The following is a 24,450-nucleotide window of genomic DNA, read 5'->3' on the forward strand; positions in this document are numbered from 1 at the left end:
TGATCCTATAAACGGATTCATATATATACGATCATAAACACGTCGGTGTACTTTTTTCATGAATGATACGATAACATTAATTGATTAAATTTATAGAAAATAGAGTAATGAAAATATCGAGTTTTCAAGATTTTTATACGATTAAATTATTGTAAATAAATATGTTCCTTTTCAGACATTTCATTGATATAATTTTCTCTACACAAATAAATTACCGTTAATTACCAAACATAGATAACTTTCCATAATTAGATTTGCTAAAATAAACCGATCTCAAAATAGTCTGTAGGTGAACTTACGCGATCGGAGTAGCGAACAACCGAGTTCATTTAGTATGACGTTCAACTACATTGTGTTGTATTTAACTAGAAACCATTGAACATTTGTTTAATAGACATTTTTTAATGAAAATGAGAATAAAGAATGGATATAAAAGACCACCCATCGATAAAGGAACAACTATTTTAACTGCTAAACCTTTTGCATACGTTCTGCGATCGTCATATCGCAAAGATAGATGCGACCACTGTTTACAAAGGTATTTACAATTAAACAAATGCTTTTAATTGTTAAACGGTATCCATTACTTTGTTAAATACTTCCAAGGACAACATGTTATCGTCAAATGAATGATTTTAGATATATTTATAATTATTAAAATATTAAAAACAATCCTCCATTTTCCAAATGATTCAGCTAAAATAAATTGATGATAAAAATGTTAATTAAATCGCTGTAAATTAACGCATGTAGGGTATCTGTTAATACCATTCGCGTTGTATATTTTTAATGTTGTCAATAAAGTGTAATTGTTTCGCCTAAAGTTGTAATTTTAATATACAAAATCATGCATTAGCAAAAAGAATGCGAACTGTTTAGGCTTGCGTAAAAGCTACATACATAGACGTACTAAATACATATATAGACGCTTGGATTTCTAAAAATTTTTTTCATGGATTTCATTTGAATTCATATTTTTTTCTTTTACACGGAAATTCCTGTTAAAAATGAACGAGCGTGAGAATTCCGTAAAGAAAGGAACTACAATTTTTACCGCTAAGCCATTTGCTTATGTTCTTAGTTCAAAATATAAGACTGATCGATGCGATTATTGTTTGGAAAGGTATATTTGTAGAATACAAACAAATTTATCCAGCTAACATTATCCTTTGTTTTTTTTTATATATGTCTATATCGTCTTAACCTGTATCCATGTTTCAGTGGGAAACTTTCAAAATGTTCTGCCTGTCAATATGTTTATTACTGCAATCGTTCCTGTCAACAAGGTGCATGGTCCATACACAAAACAGAATGCGCGAAATTGAAAAAGGTTTCACCAAAAATTGTACCAGACCTGACACGTCTCATGACTCGTATAATTATAAAACTAAATCGAGGTGGAGGTGAAGAGACTGGATATTACACTGACACAAGTTTTAGAAAATTCAAGGATTTAATGTCACGTAAGAATGTTTTAATAATAATCTACAATCTACAAGATCAAAAGTATCGCTCTGTTTCCTTTGATTAATGTCTAACTCCATTCTTTCAGATTACTCTGATATAAAGAAAGATGAGAAAAGAATGGAACACTTTATGTGTGTGCAAAGAATTTTGAATGAATTGTTTGAGAATGAGCCTATGCCGAGCAATGTAGAATTGATAGGCATTTACGGCAGAATTTGTATTAATTCTTTTAACATATTGAACCTGGACATGAATAGTATAGGAGTTGGCATTTATTTAGGACCCTCTATTATCGATCACAGTTGCACGCCAAATGCTGTAGCCACTTTCGAAGGATCTACCTTGCTTATTAGAACGATACAAGATCTACCTTGCTTGGATTGGTCTCAGGTAAAGATCTCTTTATTCGTAGAAATGCATAGTTTTATAGAGAATTAAAAAATTAATGATACCAAAATACTATTACTTTATACAATAATTTTATACTATGAATTTTAACCGTACTTATACATAGATAAGAATATCGTACATTGATGTACTAAAATTGACAAAGGACAGGCGTGCAGAACTTCAGAGTTCCTATTATTTCTGGTGTAATTGCAAAAGATGCGAGCAACCAGAATTAACAACTGGAGCCGCTATGTGTCCCAACAAATCTTGCATGCACCCTTGCTCCCCAGCTGCAGGGACATGTGAAAATTGTCAAACACAATTTCCAGAGAAATTTCAAGAAACATTCGATGAGATATCTGACTTCACAGCGTATCATTTGCAAAGTATGAAGGATATGGCTTGTATCCTTTTCAAGATTAATAACGAACGATTGCTAATGATTGTTATTGAATCTGTTCGATCGTAAAGCTCATTTTTCTTATCAGAAACTTCAGACTTGGATGTAAGCAAAGTGTGCCTGAAGAAGCAAGAGGGTGTCTTGCATCCGCTTAATACGCAGCACGTACAAACTCTGCAAAGTGCTTTCGATTCTTCTATAAGTCTGCAACACTGGGATGAAGCAGAATCTTATGCGAAAAGTCTTATTAACGGCTATTTGTAAGACAATCATTATTTTCCATAGACTTTTCAATAAAAAATAGTATTGACTGTTTCTGTTTTAGAACGTATTATGGTGAAATTCATCCACTGACTGGAATACTGTATCTCATGATGGGAAAGATTCAATTGTACCTGGAGAAGCCGATACAAGCTTTAGAGGCTTTGAAAAGGGCGAAGTTTGTATTAACGATAACACATGGAGAAAAGCATACTTTGGTTCGAGAAAAGTTGAAACCTCTACTTCATCAAGCTGTTATGGAAGGAATGTAAAGCGTTCAGCTATACGCTGATAATCAGCACACACAATTACGACAATAAATAATTTATTACATAACTATTGCACAATGGATACTTTTACCCATTTTGATAAGAATTTTTCAAAATTTCCCGGCGTCATGAGCAAATGATCGCGCCATCTGGTGGCGAATTTTAAAAATTGGGAGATAGAAAAACTCGAATAGCTCAAAGAGAAAATGAAAGTGTCCAATATTTCAAGAAATAAAATATCCATATTTAGCATGTACGTCGGAACTTTTTATTCCATTTCCAGGGAGTTTTCATGTCAGTGGCTTCCAGTGGCTTCTGCCTTGAAAAGATCAGGCAGGAAGCGAAAAACAAAATGAAAACGCACAGTAGCGCCACTTAGCGACAAAACATGGAGACACAAAAAATAGAAAAACTTGAACCATTCGAGAACCAGTGGCTCAAAATTGATCTTCTCGATCTCAAAATATTCACATTGATACAACACATGAAACCTATATTTCAGAATCTTATGAAAATCGCTAAGTATGTTTTTCATGGCGGTAAATTAAAAATTCGATTTAGAAGACGATGCTTCGATATATTTCGATATTCGATAATTTCTTAATTTTTAGTGAGTTGGTCGCCGACTCTGGTAACGTAATCGTCAAAGTATTTTGTTGGTACGACTGCGAGGCAATGAACTCATAATTGAATTACCAAAATCGAACACGAATGGAGTGAGTGAATAGAAAGCCTTAATTAAAATACATAAAAACACGAAAGTGTTTCATTTTTCTTTTTAACCATCGAGTTGAACACGCGATTTCGCGTTCGCCCTGTTAAACGTTAATAACGCGCAGTTCGAAACACGAAACCACACGGAACCTGCGAATTGTTCTATAGGTGTGGTACGAGCATTTATTAGTGATCCTCTTGTAGCTACTTTCATACACCAAACAGGTTATTTGACATATGTCAGATTTCTCATTACCAAATTAGTGACTAATTGACGGACTTCGAAAAAGGGCAAACCGAATGGAAAACAGTATCGGGCAATAACAAAACACGTGAAAATGCGGTGGTAGTGATGCGTTTAAAGGGGAAGAATAACACTAAATCCTTTCACGGCGTCTATAAGGTGCTTTCTCGTATATGTCGTAAGTATTCTGTATATCATCGTTTAATTAACAAACCTATATTTCACCTGATACGGTTATTGAACACGCTATTATACTGATTTCTACACTTTTTCGATATTACTTTCTACAGAGAAATGATATATTCATGTAATGTCCTGTGTTTAGTACTTCGTTATACACGGAAATAATGTTGTTAATTCTCGTTCGAATATAATAATAAAAGAAACGAAACTTTCTAGTCGAGAAAGTATTTGCACTGAGTTTTGGAGCATTGAGTCATAATTGGACTGCGGATCTTTATGCATTTATGGCTTCTAAAAATGTTCATAAAATGCTAGAATATAAAATTCCACAAGATTTAATACGATTTTTACTTATTTCGGATCTGTAAACGCTATTACCACTGAAAATAAAATCTTATTTAAAAATTAAAAATTGCATAAACATCCACAGTCTAGTCATAATATACGTGGAATATCAGTGTTCAAATCAAAATAATACTATTCTCTTCGTTCTATGTAGATATAAATTGTTTTCTATACATATTATAAAAATAACAAGATTAAATTTATTTATATTTGTATTTAATCAATTCCCATGAAAATACCTTTACAATCTTAATAATTGTCAAGTAAAAAATCTAAAATGGGTCATTTGACCCCTCATGGTAGGGTTAGTGTTAATACTAGGTTTACAGGATGCATCAAAATGACAAGTTCTAATATTTGTAATTTATGATTATCGAGATTATAAAGATGCATGAGGAATTACTAAAGAGTTTATTCCTTTGGGTATATATTTAAAAAATGGCTAATAATTTGGATAGACACGTTCTCGTTATCTTTATAAAGTCATGTAAAATAGTCAGTTTTAGTGTTTCGTAGACCTAGTGCTAATAAAACAGTATCAGAACTACCATAATGTATTTGTCATTTTCCACATGTTAGGAACTGGAGATAAAGGACAACTTGATGGTTTCATGGCGGATGGTGCGGTGCCACCAATGAAGAATGGCCATAATTGCAACACCATGGGTTTCGCAACACAAGTAGTAAAACAGACTTCCGAAGTCTCCAACATTGTTTATGCAGTAGGGCAGTACGCTCCGAAAGTATTGAGGAACTTAAATGCCCAGAGACTAAAGAATCAATTCAGCGATGTGGGTTTGGTTGCCGGTGGCAGTATCATTAGGGCGCATAGGTCAGTCTTGGCTGCCGGAAGCCCGTATTTCAATGCTATGTTTACCGGTGGTCTTGTGGAAGAGCAGCAGGAGTTGGTAGAGATTCATTCGGTGTCTGCTAATATCCTTTCCATCCTGGTGGATTTCATCTACACCGGAAACGTTGATGTCACTCAAGACAATGTTCTAGAATTATTCGCAGCTGCTGATATGCTAGAGATAGACGAAGTGGTAATGGGTTGCATTACATACTTAAGTCAACAACTTCACCCTTCGAACGCTCTTGGGATCTATAGGTGAGGTTGCAAAGGATAAATGAAAATTGTTGTAATGTTTACACAAACTTTCTGTCTGAACAGATTTGCGGAAGCACATAACAGATTAGATCTCTTGAAGACTGCCCTACAATTTATACAAGTCAATTTTCCTCAAGTATCGCAAGAGGAGGAATTTTTGGATCTGCCGAAAGAACGTCTCGTTCATTTACTCAGTAGCGATTACATTCACGTCGACACTGAATTCCAGGTGTGCGCTGTTGTACATACACAGATACATAACTAGAGACTGCGGATCTTTATATGAAAATAAAATTCCACAGATTTTAGTACGATTTTTATTTATTATGGATCTACAAAGACTACTACCACTGAAAACAAAATTTTACATGATTTCACGTTCTCAAAATTTGTCTATAAAAATTGGAAATTGCATAGACATCCGCAGTCTACACATAACGCTGTCTATAAATACAAAAACAAACGGTTTAAATGACTGTTGTGGGTGATAGGTCTTCCAGGCTGCGTATAATTGGATTGTCCACAATATATCGACGAGACGGTGTTATGTATTTGAGATACTAAGTCACATACGTTTGCGGCTGTGTTCATTAGCGAGATTGGAACGCGTCATCCTGGAGTGTAAAGATGCGAGTCTAATTGTCGCGTTGAGATCTATACAAAAAGATCTAGCGTCGAACCAAGGATGTCTTGTGCCCCTTCACGCACAACCTAGGGTTTGCGCTAAGAAAAACATTCTAGTGATCGGCGGTTCACGGCGAGAACATACAGCGTACAGTTGGGGCAAAGCTGCCGAAAGTACTTATCAGGCGATTGAGAAATTTGACATATTCACTGGGTATTACTATTTTTCAAACCGTACATCCGATTAACAGGGTATTCTGATTTTCGAGGCCGTTTCCTCACGAATTTTTAAGATTTCTTTTCAAAAGAACTGGTGAATCAAACTTTCAAGTCAGAGTACCCTTTAACTACAACAAAGCTTGTCGTTCTTTGAATTTCTATGTACGATTGTTTCCATAGCAAATGGAGCGAAGTGGCCCCCATGAACATAGGACGGATACTACCAGGCGTAGCGTTGCTAGATGGTAAAGTGTACGTTGTCGGCGGGGAGCTTGAGTCCTGTATCATTGCCAATTGCGAACGTTATGATCCACGTGATAATGTTTGGACTAAGAAGATTGCCTGTATGGTGGAACCCAGGTGTGAATTCGGACTCTGTGCCTTGGATAATAACTTGTATGCATTTGGCGGTTGGGTTGGCACCGACATCGGCGGATCAATAGAAATATACGATCCGATAACCAACGCTTGGACACTCCATGGACAACTTCCAGCACCTCGATTTAGCATGGGGGTGGTTGCTTACGAAGGTAGAACGATTTAATATCAAACTAGTTAAGTCCTACAGTTATATCCTCATAAATAAATATTTATATCCTATTCAGGACTAATATACATAGTGGGCGGCTGCACACACAACAGTAGACACCGACAAGACGTGATGAGTTACAATCCAGTGTCCAAAGAATGGAGAAACTTGGCTCCGATGCTCACACCACGTTCACAAATGGGGATCACCATACTCGACGGATATATTTACGTTGTCGGTGGTATTAACAAAAACCAGCAGGTTTTGTTGTCCGTCGAACGATACTCTTTCGAAGAGGTAACTTTGTTTCACACTTGCTCAGAATTTACTACCAACATCAATTTTAGATACGCAAAAAATGATTAAAAGGATATAGTCGATACAATTGTCAAATGTGCCGCAAAGAATTTTTAAAAAATTCCGAGAACTTAAAAAGATTATTTAAAAAATGTATACTTCTCGTAGAAGCACATTTAACCACCTGAATTCAGAAGAGCTGTTTGTGAACGTTTCAGAATAAATGGAGCACTGTGGCGCCAATGAGCGTTGGAAGATCATATCCCGCGGTCGCAGCAGCCGATGGCCGACTGTATGTTATAGGAGGTGATCAGTCCCATGAAATCAATTTTTATCGAACTCAGATCACAATATCGACCGTGGAATGTTACGATCCACATTCAAACAAATGGCAAGAGTGTGCCTCATTGCCAGCAAGTAGGGGCGAAGCAGCGGCAATCGTTGCACCCTTCTGATTGAAAATTGATTACGATATCGATGCAACGTGTTGAATGAATTTTATATCAAATTATACTCGTGTGCGTTTCTTTTCGCATTCCAGAATGATACTCGAGCGTCTATTACATTTTGCTTAGCCGTAAACATGATATCAAACAAGAAACATACACGTTTCTCGACTATCTTCTTTTACGTCATATAAATAAAAATAATCAACGTATACGCATCTTCGGAAGTTCAGGATTACATATTGATCGATGGAAATACACCCTCCATATTTATTTAATTAAGTATTATATAGCAATATAAAAAAAAACATGAAATGCTAGGTTTATATTATCTACAATATTTTTTCGTAGTAAAGACTATTGGTAACATACGATGAAGTTGGTTTTGAAGTTGTCGACGAAGCCTTGCTTGAATATAAGTGGTCAAAAGAAGTAGGTCATTGGTATCGATACTCTTCAATCTTCAATTCGTCGCGACCTTTCTATTGCTTCAAATTGCGACTATTCATTTCTGTGATAAATGCATATATTAGTACTTGATTAAAACTTGGAGGGTGACATACCTTAGAATTATTAGTGATTCTAAACTTTCAAGCAGTTCTGTATACAATTTGTAATGTTTTTTATTTTATAGATCACGATGCTGTAGTGTTTCGATATCAATAACATTGTTATTTTCATTTTTTTAATGGATATAAAATGCAATAGGATTTGTGAAAAAGAAGAGGAATGTTTGATTGTACAAGTGCTATTTTCTGTGCCCTCGACGATAAATTATGTACTTTGATTTTGATAAAACCTTCATTATATATTTTTTTCGAGATGAAAATAGCCTATTACGATTGAAAAATATTTGAAAAAAGAAACTTCTTAGCGCGGAAAGATTTTATTAGTTGTAGAAATGACTGACAGCCTTCACATTCTATAGTCATTTACCAAAGTTAACTGAGAATACAAAATGCAATGTTCTATTGTAAATTTGATCACACTACAACGAGAGATAAGAAAGGAGATATATTTCCATGTAGCCTGTGTATAAAAGAGGTAGCGAGAAGAATGCAATGAGATGTATGTAAATTCTCCTCGGCAATTGTATATTACGATTACGCGTGCTTGTGATATTTATATCGATTTTCGTTTTCTTTTTTCCTTTGAATCTATTGTACACGTACATTCACATTCACTTGTTCATTTGACTGGTGTAAGGAGTAACACAATACTTAATATCCTAGTGATGTTACGCTTTTAATTCTTTTCGTCTGAAATTGCGTTTCTGAAATCGTGAAACGATGTTTTATGGAATCACATATAGTCTATCTAAGTTAATTAATGGATAGGTTCCACAGGAACGTCTTATTACGATTGATTATCATGCTTTCAATATTGTGTCTGGTGCTATGTCGAAATTAAAGTTGTAAAAATTTCATTTTTCAAAAACCAAAGGCTTCGAACTTTGGAATTCGAAAAATGATACAAACACGCTTCTATCTTCATAACGCATAAATTGCTCTTGCAAATTCATACGAAGTAATGACAAGTACTTAGCTTGACCATCATTTTTACAAAGTGTACATATATTGTATCAATGTGATTCTATAATCAGCTAACTCCTTACGTTTTAATTGTAATTAACGACATGTTATACCGATTTTAACAATTTTATGTACTTCTTATACCAAAGTTTCTTTTTGTAACAAATCGTTTGTATGAAAATTATCTATGTATAAGCGCTACGAGATAAGTTTATAGAGAAGTAGCTAGTATTCTTAATTTTTCGCTGCACTGAATACGGCTGCTCAGACAAGATATTATGCCCATGAACAAATATTGAATGTTATATACATGCTTTGTTCCATTTAAATATAACATTTGATTAATCATTATCATTAATATACGTCGAATCATTCGTTTATAGAATATTTTGTTACGAATATACAAACAGTTTATTCCAATGATATATTACCGTGTAACTTTGGTAGTTTGCCTTTCCACTGATTTTTCACGTAGAAGACTCGGAAACTTAAATTCATAACACTTTATATTTCTTATCATTATAATGTTTTACGGATATGTATGTATACGTTACTGAAAAGTGCTATTAGGTAAGTGGCCTCTGCGTATGGATTAAAAAATATCGTTAATAGCATCGAGAGCTTATGCTGACAAATTTTCCTTGGTTCGAACTATCTAATCTTTTTTTTTTGTTCGAATGTATGTGTAAATGGTAGTATCATTCACTTATCTGGACCGAAATCGAAGGAATTGTATTGACTTCATAACGTAATTGAGAAACGTTCGGAGTACAGTAATGCAAATACGTTTCTATATTTACGCATATGTGCTTTATGCCAGTTTTTTGAAAATAAAGTGTATTTGGAGATACAGACATTTCACATACAATTTTTATACAATCAATTATTGCGATCAATGTAAGTATATATATATATATATATATATTAATGTTTCATAGAAGGTTGAGATATATGATTATGTAAAACAAATATGACTGTATTCTCCAATAATACTTAATCATTGTAATATACATGCATAAGTTCTGTCCATGAACGTTTTACACAATATGCGCTATTAAACATTGAACTCTAAAAAATAAATTTTTGGAAAATATATATATACACATACATATATATATACAGTGGGTGTACAAAGTATTCGTTCATCTTTTAAAAACGAATAACTTTTTCAAAATGGGTCCCAACAGCTTCAGTTTTTTTTGAGACATCAGATAACGTGTAAATAATTTTTTTTAAAAATAGTTACTGAAAAAGTAAAGGTCACGTTTTTAAAATTTTTTATCTGTTGGGTCCCATTATGAAAAAGTTATTCGTTTTTAAACGGCGTAAGAATACTTCGTACACCCACTGTATATACATATATTGTCACCTAGTCTCGTTTAGTTGTTTAATATTTATGTTTTAAAAATAAAACATTAAAAAAAATATATATAATATCAGTGCTTTTCATTGCTCTATGCATTTTCCTTTCGCTACGACACAAATGATAGTTAAGGGACTATGTAAATCGACAGAAATTATAGTAATCAATGTTGTGAAATAATTGCTCTATTTGTTTATGATATGAAACAGTTTATTCATATAAGGACTGACGCAAATTTCTCTTCTCAAGTAAGTCTGCAATTAGAATTAATTTTTTACCCAGACCTAACCCAAAAAATGACGTTGTGTAACTTTAATTAAAGAAGTTTTAAGAAATAAATACTTTCGAAGATCCACTGGAGTGCGTGTCTACCTTATGTGTCACGTGACATACAACTATCCACTAATTCTTGTAAACGATAATAAGCGAATTATGCTAATCTCTCGTGAAGATTATAGAAATGTATGATACACATCTTTGAAATGTATTTAAATTATTACAAAACGTAGTCCAATTCGTATCTAATATACTGATTCTTTGGATCGTTCATGATTCGAGGATAACCAGCTACGAGAGCGTCCTGTCCGCCTATGTAAAGAGAATTATAAATTTTCCAATATACATCGCGTACTTTTCTTGCCGGGTGGAATAGTCCCTGTAATTAAACAAGTGTTTATTTATTTAGTTAATTCTTGTCAATGCAAAAGTTCTAATATAAATAACTCACCTGTAAAGTGTATTGCAATATTTTAATTGGCCCGAGAGCGACGCGCAAACCATCCACAGCATCCATAAACGCTTGCACCAAATGTGGAGAAGTTTCGAAAACATTGGGCCACACATGATTCAGTAAATGTATCAGCGCGTCTTCGCATCCGAAACCATAAACACCTAACGCCATGTGTTTAATCGCAGCGCAAGCAGTTTGTCTGTGCACTAAATCCCTGCAATGAGGCAACAGAAAAATAATTAATCAGTCGTAATTTTCAAAAAAAGAAAAATACAATTCGGGCCTATTACGATTGAAAAAAAATTTTTTAAAAGAAACTTTTTAACGCGGAAAGATTTTATTAGTTGTAGAAGTGACTGACAGCCTTCACATTCTATAGTCATTTAAGAGAATACAAAATGGGTCAATAGAAAGGTAATGAAACGGTTGTAATTAAAAGAAAAAAAATACAATTCTTTACCTATCCATCAATGCATCCTCTAGCAACGGACTAACAGCATAAATGTAATCCTTTCCCATTTCTCCGATATATTCGAACAAAAAGGATAAAGATTTCAGTACACCATTCTGTACGTTCAATTCTGGCACTCTGTATTCGTTCATCAGCGCAGGAAGTACCGTGAACGGACTGCAGGTTTCAGCAACGATAGCTATGGCTACGGTAGTACACACACGATTTTGTCGTTCTTGTACTTTCAAGTTGTTCAGTAATGTTGCTAACACATCGTGGGGACTGTAAAATATCGAACAAGTTTAGAATGTTGTTCCACTGTGAAATTGTTTCTTTAGAGAATTGTATGATTACCCTATCGCTTTCGCAATGTAACCAAAAGTGTTCACTGTGGCTCTCCTAATCGCTTTCTTGTGAGCTTTCAGCAATTCCAAAAGTTCGAAACATATTCTCATCCATTCCCTGGCGGATACGTATTCGGGTCCCCTGTCTGCGATTCTACCTACAAGGTCAATACAATTTTCTTGTACCTGAGAAACGAAATATTTCGTTAGAATAAATAATGAACAATGTCGTTAATTTCACATAAACGGACACCGACCTTCTCATGTCTGTTCTTCAAGATAGGGGTAAGCCGTGGCAACAAATCTTTAATCGGTGGTGTCATTTTTGTCATTCCGATTACATTAACAATAGCTTTTAACGCGCCTAAAATGCTACCCAATACCTCGGGATATTCTTCTCCCAAGTATTCGTAAAGAACAACGCCTAAGTGACCCATTAGTTTCTCCTGTGAATAGAATCAAAATATATTATTAATTTTTCATCAAGAGGACAGGTTAATGATAGACTAAATGAAGTTTACCTCCTGACAGGTTTTCATGACGACTGCGATACGCGAAATCAAGTCAGCGGCTTGTTGTCTCACTTTGGCCGATTTGTTGTTTAACCTCCACAATATTGTACCGCATATCTGTGGTAGGTACGCCTTCACTCTTTTTCCTAATGTGTTCACAATGGTGCCGAAACCGTTCAGCATAACAACGTCCTGTAATCGAAGAAAAATGCTACTATAATAATTAGACAGCGGATCTTTATAGAAAATAAACAATTTCTGGATTATTTCCAAGGTACTGGGATCAAATAAAAATTGATCTCTTCCTCTAAACGTTTTAATAGGTTGATAATAATTAGACTGTGAATCTTTATGTAAAATAAAACTGTTTTGCATTGATTGTGGAAAGCAGGAATAATATAAAAATTGATTTCATCCCTTAACGACTTTGTTACATTACTAACAACATTACAGCATCCTTGAATTTTTTAAATCTTTTCCAGATTTTATATTTCGCCCAACCAATTTCTTCATAAATGCATAAAGACTAGTAATAACAGTCTAATAATAATATATCGATACTCTTAAATTCAATAACAAAGAATGAATGAAATCCGCGATCTGATAGTAACAATTACAAACCTCTGTTGTCTGCTCCTGGAACGCGTACAATATACCGTCTATGAGCTGCTCTTCCAAACGGGAGTCGACATCAGCAGCTCCCAAATTTCCCATTATTTTCTCAATGGTCTCCATAACCATTTTCCTGTACTGTTCGTTTTCATCTTTCAAATCGTCCACTACGCGATTTATGATTTCCGACGCGCCAACTTTATTTGCGATTTCCACGGTTGTGTCCACAAGCTACAAAATTAAATACAGTATCATCTTCAATTCTTTTCTTAGCAACGTCGAGCAACTTTCCACTCGATTATGTACGATACACTTGCATACCTGTCTGTAATTTCTGCGATCCAGAGCCATACGATGATTCCAAAAGTGCTTAAAGAAATGTGGAAGAATTTCGTCCTTGATGTACTGTGCTTCGACACCATCTGTTCCACAGCATTGTTTCACTACCTGTCAGATTAATTGGAGAGATAGAGCGAATCAATTATAGTGACATGAATCCGAGTTGGACAATATTTTTATTCATTATTCGAAATAACTTTTGCTCAACTCTGATTCAAATAAAGCCGCTTACTTTCAAAACGATCTTCTTCATTTCTTCGTCGGGTGACTGGAACTCGCGAATAAGGATCAACATTACTTCACGAGTATAGTAATTGGCGTATTCGGCGTCCATGAGAGGAATCAAGTATCCAATAGCTTTCAAAAACGCAGCCAGACCCTTTCCTCTGTGCGTACGAATACCTTTCCAAAGTGGTTTCAAGACAGAATCGAAGCTCTCGATTCCGTACGGCGTTGCAGCTTCAGCTAAGGCAGCGATTGCCAAAGCAGTGATAGTACGGACTTTTTGTTGTTCATCGACCAAGCCTGCAAAACCATCAATTTAGTATAATTGACGGAACCTGTATCCGCAGTAATCAGCTGACTGCGGATTTTTATGCAAAATAAAAATTGTCTTCATCAATTTCAAGGCACAGAAGCCATATAAAACTTTCTTAATGTTTTTACTGTTTTAAATTACATCCACCATAAATTCTTGTAATGGTTTTATAGTTTGAAATTATTGAGTTGTAGCATATGAGCGTTCATTTACTAATGTTGTCGTCAATACGTTTATTTTTTCATAGACCCATTTCAGCCATAAATGCATAAAATCCGCAGTTTAGTGGTCAACGATTATCAACTTACCGTGTTCTATAATTTCGACTAAACTCTTCAGATGCGGCAGTATAGCGCATCCCATAAGAATAGCAATTTGTTGGACTATCTTGATACCTGTGTGACGAGCTTGCCACGACTTTTTACTACGACATACAGCTTTAAGGAATGGCAACAACGAGGGAATTCCTAACGCTGACGCTACAACAGCGAAAGCTCTTGCTGTCGTATTACGCACGTATTCGTCAATATTGTCAATATCCGGTCTCATTGTTGAAATCATCGTCGCCAATCCGGCTGCCTTCGCCAGATTCGATATAATTTCTCTACCCTCTACACGAGCATAGTAGTCTTCGTCAATCAACAGAGGTTCGATAACCACCAGAATCTGAAACACAAGTTGTACGTTTACAAATATCAAGTATCAGTGGATTTTATGCATTTATGGCAAACAAGGTAGGTGCAATTCGAAATACTACAAAAACTGAACAAATTTCAAAGTACCAATGTATTATTTTGAACTTTTTAGAGTTATTAAAGAAGAGTAAAGAAATTTCTGCTTGTGGTACCAGTTCCTTGCAATTGATGTAGACAATTTTTGTTTTGCATTAAATCTCGTGATATTGGACGATGCATCGAATGTTTCAATTAATACATTCAATATAAAGTAAAACTGTTTCGTTTGGTGTATCCTGCATGATAGTTTACAAGTAAAGAGACTTTCGAAACTCACTTTGTGTACATAAGGTCTGACCAAGTCGTCCAGTTTATACAAAATCCGATCGATGACCTTTACGAGAAGATGTCGTTCTTGATCCTCCAGCGTGGGTGACATCAGAAGCGGAAGAATTTGATTAAACAACGGACCGGCACCAAATTCTCTAGCCTTGTCAGTGATCTGTCTGAGAGCCGCTTTCCTCATTGGCGGTGTACCATTTTTAATTTTCAGAAGAAGCTTCATAATCTTCCTCTCCTTCTGCTCTTCAGGACTAAGCGTTTCCTCGTCGACGTCGACCAACAATTTGTCAAAGTATTGTGCATCCTCGGGCTTCATAAAAGGGAGATTACCTTTCGGTTGATTGTCTACAAATTTTGCGGTTTTGTCCTCGGTTTGAATAAAGAAACCTTGCGGAGTGCCAGCGATTGGTGTTGGTGTCGCAGTCAGCTTTCTAGCGGGTGTACGAATCGGTATGTATCCTGCCGGTGGTTGGAGAACTTTGTATCCAGGTGGGAATAGGGCATCCAATTCGTCGTCGGAAAGGGGTCTGTTTCTTTCGTCGATTTCCCGTTCCCAACGGTACGCTTGAAGTTGTTCTGGTGTCATTGACATTAAATGTCCTGGCGTAGGAGTTGCGAGTCCCATGGCCTTCGGTCCAGTTGGTGTCACTCCGCTGGGTGTTAAAATAGATGTTTGATGTGGCGTCGTTAATGGCGTTGCTGGAGTTTGTGGAGTCATAGATCCAGGTGTTTGATTTGAGGGTGTCTCATCCCATCGACTTCGACGTTTGCTAGCAGACGGGGTTGGCGTCTCTTGAATCAAATCTCCCGCGACACGGTCGGTCCTTGGTGTCTCGGCCCAACCACTGCTGTGTCCAGGTGTTTCTGTTGATTCGCAACATAGTTTACAGTCAGTATTAAAATTCAAGATGTTAATATATGATTTCTTCTTTATTAAAATCGTTAAGAGAAGAAATAACATTCAATTTAGTTTATTTTACATACAGATCCGCAGTCTAGTAATAATGCAGACTTACCGCGTTCGGTTTTCGGCGTTTCATCCCAACGATTCCTTCGGCTCGAAACAGTTTTCTCGTGAGAAGGGGTTTCTCTGCCAGGAGTAGCTGCACCGGGTGTTGCATGTCCTGGAGTAGCATCCCACATCCTTGTACTCACACCCGGTGTCGCACCAGGAGTTTCTCCTCCTTTACCGTGACCGGGTGTTTCATCCCATCTGATTGCAGCTGGAGTTACCTGATAAGGACAAGCAATGTAACATGTTGAACAGCATGGTGGTCACCGGTGACCGGCACCATTGTGTTGCTTAAGAATGATCATCATTGAATTAACCCTCATCCGTCCCTCGTGTCAATTTAACACAGTTTTCCCGAAATAAATTATACTGTTCTGTTATTTGCAGGTAACTTTGCTCGAAATTTCTAGTCCTCTTAATCGTTAGAGTGAAATTATTGAATGAAGTTAAAAAAGTGAAGTCATTGAAATGATCTGATTATTTACATCCGCGTTATCCCAAGACGTCGGTGTTGCAGCAGTACCGCTTGGTTTTTTAGGAGTTGGAGCATCGTCCGTTTGATCCCAACGACCTCTTTTTTTCGGTGCTGGTTTTGGTTCACCGTTAGCTTTCAGAGTTCCCTCTTTGGCTTTTTCTGCTAGTTTTTTTCTTAACTGAAAACAATATGGATAAATGTTTAAGCATCTACCGATAGACAGGCTGAATGTATTCAACGTTTAATCATACCTCTGTTTCTTCTCCTTTAAGCAACTGTTCCCGCATAATCTCTGTGTAGGTTCTAGAACCGATGTCTGGAGTCTTGCCACCTGTAATCAAGAACCAGAAGTCACGCAAAGCGCAACTATTAGATAATTGTTCGAAAAATGCTCAAACTTTCAAAAACTTCTGAACATACCTAGTCATTTAATCGTAATATTTATCATTAAAATGCCCTTAGAATATTTTTGGTATATATATTCTAAGTAAACTACTGAATTCACTCTCATTTCCACGTTGCGTGTATCGTGAAATGAAACGGTAAACTTAAAGCTCATTGATCTAATACTTCATTTATTTCGAGAAGTTATTGAAAAAAACACGAGATTCTGATTAATTGTACAACGGGTTTCGAGAGAGCTGCAACAGCAGATGGCATATAGCATACGTACGTGAAGGTTTGGTGCCATAGGGAGCATTGTCCTGCTCAAGTCTTCCACATCGAAAAATACTTTAGCCATCTAAAAATCAACTCATTCTCGTTATTAATAATATTTGCACACCAACCATTCATACTATTTTTCAATATTTATGTTCTTGCAAAAATAATCTCATGATACAATGAGAGTTTAAAGAATGCCCGGTTCCGAATTGAAAGTATTTCAACAAAAAGAAAAAATCTACGATGAAAGAGATGTTAATGAAATATTAAAGGAACTTAAAAAAGCAACGTGAAAGGAAAGTCTCATTGTATCATCTATAGGACATGACTTTAATGCCGTGACAATTCAATCTCGCTTAACCTTCGACATAGTATCCTCGGTAAGCAGATGATTCCAAATGTGCAGACCGTCACTAAGATTGGAAAAAAATGTATACATTAGTATGTATTTGAAAGAATCGCATTCATTCTCTTCATTCAAGCCAGTTTTTTCTACTTCACATTGCTTCCACAATCTGAGTACAAAGAAAACTTAAATCTAATTAACTACTAATAACCGAGGCAATATCTGAAACAAATTCACTTCAGAGCGTTAATTTGGAAGACGAGCATTTCCTTAAAAAACAAAACCATAGAGCTCGTTCAGAGTCAACGAAGCAATGTAATTACATTTGATTTATTCCTCGGTTATTATCGCTAACAATACTACAGCAATATATAATGTACTAATTAATTAAATATTCATAGAGGTGTGATTTCGATAGACGTAAACAGAAATGTATAAATTGTCCAATCAAACACTTCTTTAATTAAAAGTAATTTGCATTTGCTGTAGTATTAACATAGTTAATATCTTCGTTTAATATATACACTAGCTTACTTAAGTAACATACAATTTCATGTGAATCAGTGTATAAAGACTTTGACGTTACAAAAACATTCAAATAGTTAAAGATGCCAAAGGTATATAATGCATGATGATATGAATCGAAATGTACTATTAATAATTTCAAATAAAATCTTCAATTGCTTTCGAATGATTCACGAGGGAGACTAAAGAAAATGTGATTTCAGTGAACGAACAAGATTAAATGCTATTCATAGGTACCCATGTGATCGTGTTTCCTTTTCTCGACAAACTTTGAATTCTACAATATGAAGATTAAATGAGAAGTAATAATAACGCATTATGAAAAATTAAAAAATACATTGACACTGTACTAGCGAACCTTCTATGTAATAATTCACTTTTAATCGCATATGCTGTATTATGACCTAACATAGAAAAGCCAACTTAATGTATTCTCGATAATATTTTTAAAAAAGCACATCTTTTTACACGTGAACAAAATTAAATCGTGTTAAGTTGACTCTTCTTTTCGATACACTATCAATGTATCTACTATGACTGGTATGAGTTTATTCGCTTGTAAACTGAAGTGATATAAGCTTCATTGTGCGTATATTTTGATGCAATATAATCAGTATAGAATCACATACAACGTTCGATAATTTTAATAAATATTCGTTTTTTATATGCTCTGTTGTATGCGAATTTATAGTCATATTACTATCGAGGTGCATTACATTGCGCCAAAATGTCAACAAAGATAATGATATGCAAACACACTTAATACCTAATTACCTGTTTGGCTTTTAGAAGTTGTAACTTATGAGGAAAAAAAATACCAACCTTCTGCGAAGGGATCAACACGTTCTGGAGATATAATCATTCTCCGTCTTTTTTGTCTGTATTCATCTTCCCTATCTGCTATGGTGGGTCGTCGTCTGTCCGCAAATGGATCGTAATCCTTTTCACTCTGCGAAATAAATATTATCAATACTAAGGATCAAGGTAAAATTAAATATAATAAAGTATGCTTTATCTTAAAACCCTTACCTGTGCAACATCGTTGAGCAATGCTGCTGGAGCATTGTATCCCGGTCTCTTATTGGTACTGAATGTAGTTGGTTCATAATCTTCGTCCTTAAACAAAAAATAATAATAAGACAAACAGAAAGACACCGTTACGAATAATATTTCGAAAGAAGATTACCTCGATTTCATCATTGGCTGCAATTGATGTAACATAGCCTTCGTACTTGTTATTACTTCCATCGTAAATGTCTTGATCATAAAATCCAGTTTTCCCTAGACCTACTTGTTCTTTTTCTGCTGTCGCATTTTGTATTTCTTTCTTTTTCGATTGTATTTCTCTGATTTGTGCTTCGATATCTACAAATATCAACGCGTATTAGCTAAAACTGGTAGCAGGGTTAATTGCCATTGATAATCGGTGTTGTAATCGTTAAGCGTGTCAAATATTGCCAAACTTTGAGAAGTGTTATACAAGAATTTATCGTCACGAGAAATGATCTAAAGCATCGTCTAAAATATCGGTGTCGAATTATCGAATACTGTAATCCATAACAAACAAACCTTCATGAGTTCTGGGAATGGAATCCATCGTGTAGCGTTGTAACCTGTCAATAGCAGAGTTGCTAAATGCAGGGGAAAAATGGCCGCTCACGGATAACGTGACGTAGAGGCAACGATGAGTTATTGGACGGATTTTCTTGCGCATGCGCGGCAAATTTTATAAAGTAAAATATGGTTAAAATCGGGTATTTTGGTCACCCCGCATAATTTCGCAACATTTCTTATGATTTGATTTGGAGAAATGAATGTATAACATGTGTAAGTATATTAATCAAATATTAATAATAACTTACGAAAAATTTTCGTAGCACGCTTATCTCATCGTCTCGACCTGGACTCTTCCGGCACTTTCCCGCCAATAATAGTACCCCACTACTTTCTCCAGAATATAGATACGTTACTGCGGTGGACGCGCATGCGCGAAAAGACCCCTGTCCGTTTTCAAATCTAAAGGCAAATACACAATACACACGGACCCCGTGTTGAAAACAGCCAGAATGTTGCATGTTGCATTTCCATCGATACATGAGAACGGACCTATTTTCAGGACAAGGGTTCGAAATTCGAATCATGAAGTACTCTTACTTCATGGTTCGAATGAATGACAAAATGGACAAAATGTTTTCCAGAAACAGCTTCTCAAGCTTCCAGACTTTAGCATGAATTAGAATCCTTGTCTGCTAAAATGTCCAACAATGAAATTAACTGTTACTCAAGTGTAATTGACTCGATTTTGAGGTGATTGTTTGAGTCAATTTTAAATAGAATGTGTTCCCGGAAGAGTTTTTGGATGTCTGAGGAGTCTGAGGGCTGAAATTGAGGATAAAGAATGGCACTTATCTTCGAATCGGTAAAAAATTCTAATAATATATATATCATATATTTATTTGTTAGCTCTGTCACTCCAATGTTTGGGTGGCTCTTCGTTTAAATGTAGAATTAAAATCCTCGCTTATAATCATAGACATATAGAGATAGACTGCGCGGCCTGTACGAAGCGCTGAAGCCCACAATGGCGGCATGCGAGAGAGAGAGAGCATTAGCCGGGGTCAGAGTTGGGCAAAATGTAATTTCAATTACAATTACAATTACTTGCCAATTACTGTAATTTGGAATTGCAGAAATACAATTACATGTAATTGTAATTGGAATTGCAATTACTTGACGAATCACTGTAATTGTAATTGTGGTCCACAATTACAATTACTGGTTGAGCGAAAGTAATTGCAATTCCAATTCCAATTACATGTAATTGTAACTGTAATTGTTAGTAGCAGTTACAAGTAATTGTGGCTGGTAGCTGCAATTCCTTTCCAAACTCCAAACAGACCCCGGCCCGGGGTCCATAGCTCTCACTCTTTGTACCGCGCGCCGCCATTGTGAGCTTCAACTCGCCCATAAGACGGCGCAGTCTATCTCTATATGTCTATGCTTATAATATGAATAAAATATATATTGTCTCATTCTATCGAAAGATTACGTCTCGAATTCTTAGCGATTGTCTGTGCCGGTTTTACTATAACAGGAATCGTCTTTGAAACTTTCGCGGGTGGTTTCAGCATCGATATGCGTCCAGATGGGTCCAGAATTTTCGTCGGACGAACTGTTTTTGTCATTTTACGCGATCTGGAACGGAAAATAAACATGATTAAATTAGCTCCACGAAAGCGGGAAAGAGAATAACAAATATGTAATGGCATACTCATATAACAAATTCGATTCAGGCGTAGCAGTGGGTTTGGTTACATCGTACTTCCCGTCCTTCGGCAATTTCTGTACGATGTCGATAGGTTTCGATGACGAAGGGAGTTTCGATGACGAAGGGAGTTTCGATGACGAAGGGAGTGTCGAACTCGTTGAAGGAATAGGAAAACTGCGGCGTCGCAACGGCGGCTTCACATTCTCTTGTTCGCTTTGCATACTTCTTCTAGTTAATGAAGGAGTAATTGGTTTGCTAGGACGCGGTGGTCTCCACGTCTGGAATAAATTCTTCACAGTTGGTTTCACCAATGCTTGCTTTTCTTTTGTAAACTGGTTAGAACTTGACAAGGGTTTGACGCTGCTGCTCAACATAGCAGTGTCGATTGCGGCAGGCGAAATTTTCGCTGGTGCTGATTTCACGGATGCACGGTTGTCTGTTGAAAGAACATCGACAATTATTCTCCAGTTATACAGGAAATTCAGAGCGAGGAATAATTAGCAACAGCATTACGCATTTATGACAAAAATGAATAGAAAACATTCAAAGAATTAATACAAATAATGATAAAGAAAATAAATGAAAATGATAAAGAAAAGAGATGATACGTCTACGATGAATGTCTACGTAAAAACATTCGAACAGTTTATATAAGCAGTGTTGTATTACATTTATAAGCATATGTATCTCAAAAAGGAACGTTTGTTATGAGAAAAATGATCACCCTGATTAATAGAAGCGTCAATCGAAGCAACCGACTTCTTGGTAAGCATATTGAGAGCTTTTTCTACATTGATTTTGGCTTCCATTAAGTACCCTGACATCTTTTTCGAATATCCTTCCGCCGCGATGGTAAGCTGTTCCAAAGACTGCGATAATTCATTTGGCACAGTGGGAGAGCTGCTAATTTTCGGTGGCAATGGTGGTGGCTCTCCTTCCACGCTTCTGATATCAATGTCAATGTCCGATGTCCTGTCTCGTTGCAAAACTGGCGTCTTTGGAATGAAAGACTGTATGTCCTTTCTTTCTTCGGTCATGCAAAATCTCTGTAACACGTTGCAATGTTTCCCTTCCTGTTTTTCAACGTCTACTCGGCCGTGTACACGATACTCACATCCAAATTGCGTGCACACATTTCTGATGTGAAACTGCCCCGGACGCCGATCTCCTTTCGCAAGTTCCTCAAGTTGTCGTTCAACGCGGTGCTTAAACGGGAGACATTCAAACCTGCGTCTGCGTTACGATTCACGTCTGCTTCGTGAATGATTATTTCGAATAATCTCTGTGACACGTCTCGCAAAACTCGAGTAACATCTTTCGGCAAGGGGGGCAGCAAATTGCTGCCAGTTTCCTCCACGTTGCGCGCGATATTCTGCTGCAACAGATTCGACGTTTGTTTGTGAAATATATTTACTGAGATTGAAAATTGATTTGAACGTGTACGAATAGTAAAGGTAACGTGTCCTCTTTGTGATAATTAAATTCACATGACAAGACTTATTGGATCTATATTCCAGTCTTGTAGCAGCCATTTTTAAATTATTAATTGTTAATTTCTGATTCAACAAGATCAAAGTTGATCTCAAAGAACGTGATAACTAAACTGCGTATTTTTATGCATTTATGAAGAAATATAAAATAACAATGAAAGTTTAGGAAAATCTAAGAACAGGTTATTATACAGAAGAGTACTGCCCACTCCGATTTTGATGAAATTTAAATATGTTATGCAGCAACACATTCTGAACAGCTTTTTCCTTTTCCAATATAGGGGGGTCGCTTTTAGTTTTCGAGATATTTGCAAAAAACTATCGCGAATACTGTATTGAATTTTTCGTATTCCTGCACGCTGCGCTGCAACGTAAGCCATGCCCGGCTCACCATTTGTTTACATTTTGCTTATAAACACGCAGCGGACATGAGAGAAAAAACAGGGTCTATGACCATACATATATAGGGTGAACTTTCAGTTTTGAAAGACTACCCCTACATTTTCGTATGCGTGGTCGGGCCGGCCTAACAATTTTAACTCCTCGCAGGAATTTAGAAAAATATTTGCATGAACAAAAATGGATACATTCTTTACACGATAATTTTGGAGATCTCAGCCCAAGTAGCCACGTACGTCCCTAAAACGTACGGTTCACGTCCAAACGTCCTACATCCATTCTGCGTACGTTTTAGGGACGTACATGGCTACTTGTGGCTACTTGGGAGTGCTGGAATACTTAATGAATTGTTACGTACTGTACTTCCGAGGGGAGCAGTGCCACTGATGCTCCAAAAAGACGCGTCGTCGATATAATCGGAATTAGGACATCGGCACGTAACGTCTTCCAAGTTTAAAATCGCCTTCATTTTGGAGGTGCCGCACTCGATAGTAACTTTGAGGATACCCGGCTGGAACGTTGAGCTACTCGCCTCTTCTTTTCTTTGAGCGTCATTGTCGCTATGTAACGAGAGAAGTTTAAATCCAATCGCTTGAAAAAAACTGGCTATGATCGGCACATCGAGCCTCGATTGGTTGTTCTGCTTGGAATCGTCGGTTGATTCGGTGTTTTTTTGTTGCGTTTCGCTTATCCATTTGATCACCCACTGGTAAAACTTTCTTTGTACACTGGATGGGGTTACATATTGACTGCCGAAAGAAGACGTGCTGGAGTCCATCGTGGATAGACATTAACTGAAAGGAAACGTAAGCAGATTGTTTCCAGGTTTCTGTTGACAGTTTTTCATCTGCTGGTTTACCACACGGCGAATGTAAACATTGCTAGCGACACTGACTAGAACATTGATTCGTTATAAGCAGGAGGATATACAGTATGCAGAAGTTCATCTTTAAATTTCTAGCTTACATAACTCGACTATAAGGAGATTTTTTCAGATAATTGTAGAATGCATTGCAGTAGGAATTATTTGATGTTGAGGAGTCAAATTAAAGGCAAAAGATCGCATTATAAGATAAAACTATGTAGGTATAAAAGAAAGTTCGAAATATGTCGAAGAGTTTACTAATTCCGAAAATTAAGACAAAGTGACAGAACGATAGTAACTCGAAGTAATCTCATTCGCGTTAATACAAACAATCGAACGAACTAGCTTGAATAATATGTATATATTATTAACATTTTATGGAAGGGAATATACATGTAAGTTTGATATATTCAGAGATATTTCTTTACAAATTCTTTATCGAAAATCTTTCAATACATTTGTTCTTACATCTAG

The 24,450-nt window shown here is 36.2% G+C and overlaps 4 protein-coding genes across 9 annotated transcripts; 2 read left to right on the top strand and 2 right to left on the bottom strand.

Moving 5' to 3' along the window:
* The first annotated feature begins 315 nt into the window (after positions 1-315).
* Positions 316-3,039, top strand: Smyd3 (SET and MYND domain containing, class 3). 3 transcript variants are annotated; one of them, XM_076433019.1, is made up of 6 exons: positions 316-1,123; positions 1,222-1,463; positions 1,553-1,857; positions 1,982-2,261; positions 2,355-2,517; positions 2,583-3,039. In XM_076433019.1, the coding sequence occupies exons 1-6, from the start codon at positions 1,008-1,010 to the stop codon at positions 2,788-2,790; spliced, it is 1,314 nt and encodes a 437-aa protein (XP_076289134.1). In that variant the 5' UTR covers positions 316-1,007; the 3' UTR covers positions 2,791-3,039. The 3 variants fall into 3 exon arrangements, with proteins under 3 accessions (XP_076289134.1, XP_076289119.1, XP_076289128.1); XM_076433004.1 differs by having other exon boundaries at positions 316-538; XM_076433013.1 differs by having other exon boundaries at positions 316-538; positions 1,982-2,243; positions 2,346-2,517.
* Positions 3,040-3,435: 396 nt separating this feature from the next.
* LOC143213261 (actin-binding protein IPP) lies at positions 3,436-10,464 on the top strand. Of its 2 annotated transcripts, XR_013009927.1 has the most exons (8): positions 3,436-3,923; positions 4,853-5,381; positions 5,445-5,610; positions 5,873-6,219; positions 6,405-6,754; positions 6,830-7,050; positions 7,269-10,162; positions 10,335-10,464. XR_013009927.1 is itself a non-coding variant. In XM_076432947.1 (7 exons), exons 1-7 carry the CDS (start codon positions 3,854-3,856, stop codon positions 7,503-7,505), a joined length of 1,920 nt encoding a protein of 639 aa, XP_076289062.1. In that variant the 5' UTR covers positions 3,436-3,853; the 3' UTR covers positions 7,506-10,464. The 2 variants fall into 2 exon arrangements, 1 of the variants encoding a protein (XP_076289062.1); XM_076432947.1 differs by having other exon boundaries at positions 7,269-10,464.
* A 115-nt stretch (positions 10,465-10,579) lies between these two features.
* On the bottom strand, positions 10,580-19,684 carry Sf3b1 (splicing factor 3B subunit 1). 3 transcript variants are annotated; one of them, XM_076432920.1, is made up of 18 exons: positions 19,524-19,684; positions 19,141-19,319; positions 18,984-19,070; positions 18,777-18,903; positions 16,672-16,751; positions 16,431-16,598; positions 15,950-16,166; positions 14,929-15,797; positions 14,226-14,583; positions 13,612-13,904; positions 13,362-13,487; positions 13,050-13,271; positions 12,438-12,620; positions 12,174-12,362; positions 11,927-12,102; positions 11,582-11,854; positions 11,119-11,335; positions 10,580-11,046 (listed from the first exon to the last, which is right to left on the bottom strand). In XM_076432920.1, exons 1-18 carry the CDS (start codon positions 19,666-19,668, stop codon positions 10,888-10,890), a joined length of 4,068 nt encoding a protein of 1,355 aa, XP_076289035.1. In that variant the 5' UTR covers positions 19,669-19,684; the 3' UTR covers positions 10,580-10,887. The 3 variants fall into 3 exon arrangements, with proteins under 3 accessions (XP_076289035.1, XP_076289050.1, XP_076289043.1); XM_076432935.1 differs by lacking the exons at positions 18,777-18,903; positions 18,984-19,070; positions 19,141-19,319; positions 19,524-19,684 and adding exons at positions 17,094-17,162; positions 17,445-18,749; XM_076432928.1 differs by lacking the exons at positions 18,777-18,903; positions 18,984-19,070; positions 19,141-19,319; positions 19,524-19,684 and adding an exon at positions 17,094-18,749.
* Positions 19,685-20,420: 736 nt separating this feature from the next.
* LOC143214216 (uncharacterized) lies at positions 20,421-23,935 on the bottom strand. Its single transcript, XM_076434958.1, has 5 exons — positions 23,470-23,935; positions 22,337-22,594; positions 21,947-22,268; positions 21,226-21,658; positions 20,421-21,149 (listed from the first exon to the last, which is right to left on the bottom strand). The coding sequence occupies exons 1-5, from the start codon at positions 23,887-23,889 to the stop codon at positions 20,984-20,986; spliced, it is 1,599 nt and encodes a 532-aa protein (XP_076291073.1). The 5' UTR covers positions 23,890-23,935; the 3' UTR covers positions 20,421-20,983.
* Between the last annotated feature and the right edge of the window lie 515 nt (positions 23,936-24,450).

This window comes from Lasioglossum baleicum, chromosome 1 (genome assembly GCF_051020765.1).
Source record: "Lasioglossum baleicum chromosome 1, iyLasBale1, whole genome shotgun sequence".
In the NCBI taxonomy this organism is placed as follows: Eukaryota; Metazoa; Arthropoda; class Insecta; order Hymenoptera; family Halictidae; genus Lasioglossum; species Lasioglossum baleicum.

Bases quoted from the DNA above. Each gene is read 5' to 3' on its own strand.
- LOC143214216 (XM_076434958.1), bottom strand. From the start codon at position 23,889: ATGGACTCCAGCACGTCTTCTTTCGGCAGTCAATATGTAACCCCATCC. The intron at 22,595-23,469 runs GTACGTAACAAT...CTGTTGCAGCAG, and splicing joins CTGCTCCCCTCGGAAGTACA to AATATCGCGCGCAACGTGGA. The intron at 22,269-22,336 runs GTGAGTATCGTG...AACGTGTTACAG, and splicing joins TGTGTGCACGCAATTTGGAT to AGATTTTGCATGACCGAAGA.
- Smyd3 (XM_076433004.1), top strand. From the start codon at position 405: ATGAAAATGAGAATAAAGAATGGATATAAAAGACCACCCATCGATAAA. The intron at 539-1,221 runs GTATTTACAATT...TCCATGTTTCAG, and splicing joins TGCGACCACTGTTTACAAAG to TGGGAAACTTTCAAAATGTT. The intron at 1,464-1,552 runs GTAAGAATGTTT...CCATTCTTTCAG, and splicing joins ATTCAAGGATTTAATGTCAC to ATTACTCTGATATAAAGAAA.
- LOC143213261 (XM_076432947.1), top strand. From the start codon at position 3,854: ATGCGTTTAAAGGGGAAGAATAACACTAAATCCTTTCACGGCGTCTAT. The intron at 5,611-5,872 runs GTGTGCGCTGTT...TGTGGGTGATAG, and splicing joins ACGTCGACACTGAATTCCAG to GTCTTCCAGGCTGCGTATAA. The intron at 6,220-6,404 runs GTATTACTATTT...TTGTTTCCATAG, and splicing joins AAATTTGACATATTCACTGG to CAAATGGAGCGAAGTGGCCC.
- Sf3b1 (XM_076432920.1), bottom strand. From the start codon at position 19,668: ATGCGCAAGAAAATCCGTCCAATAACTCATCGTTGCCTCTACGTCACG. The intron at 16,599-16,671 runs GTATGATTAAAC...TATTGTTTTCAG, and splicing joins TTAAAGGAGAAGAAACAGAG to TTAAGAAAAAAACTAGCAGA. The intron at 12,363-12,437 runs GTAAACTTCATT...TTCTATTCACAG, and splicing joins TCATGAAAACCTGTCAGGAG to GAGAAACTAATGGGTCACTT.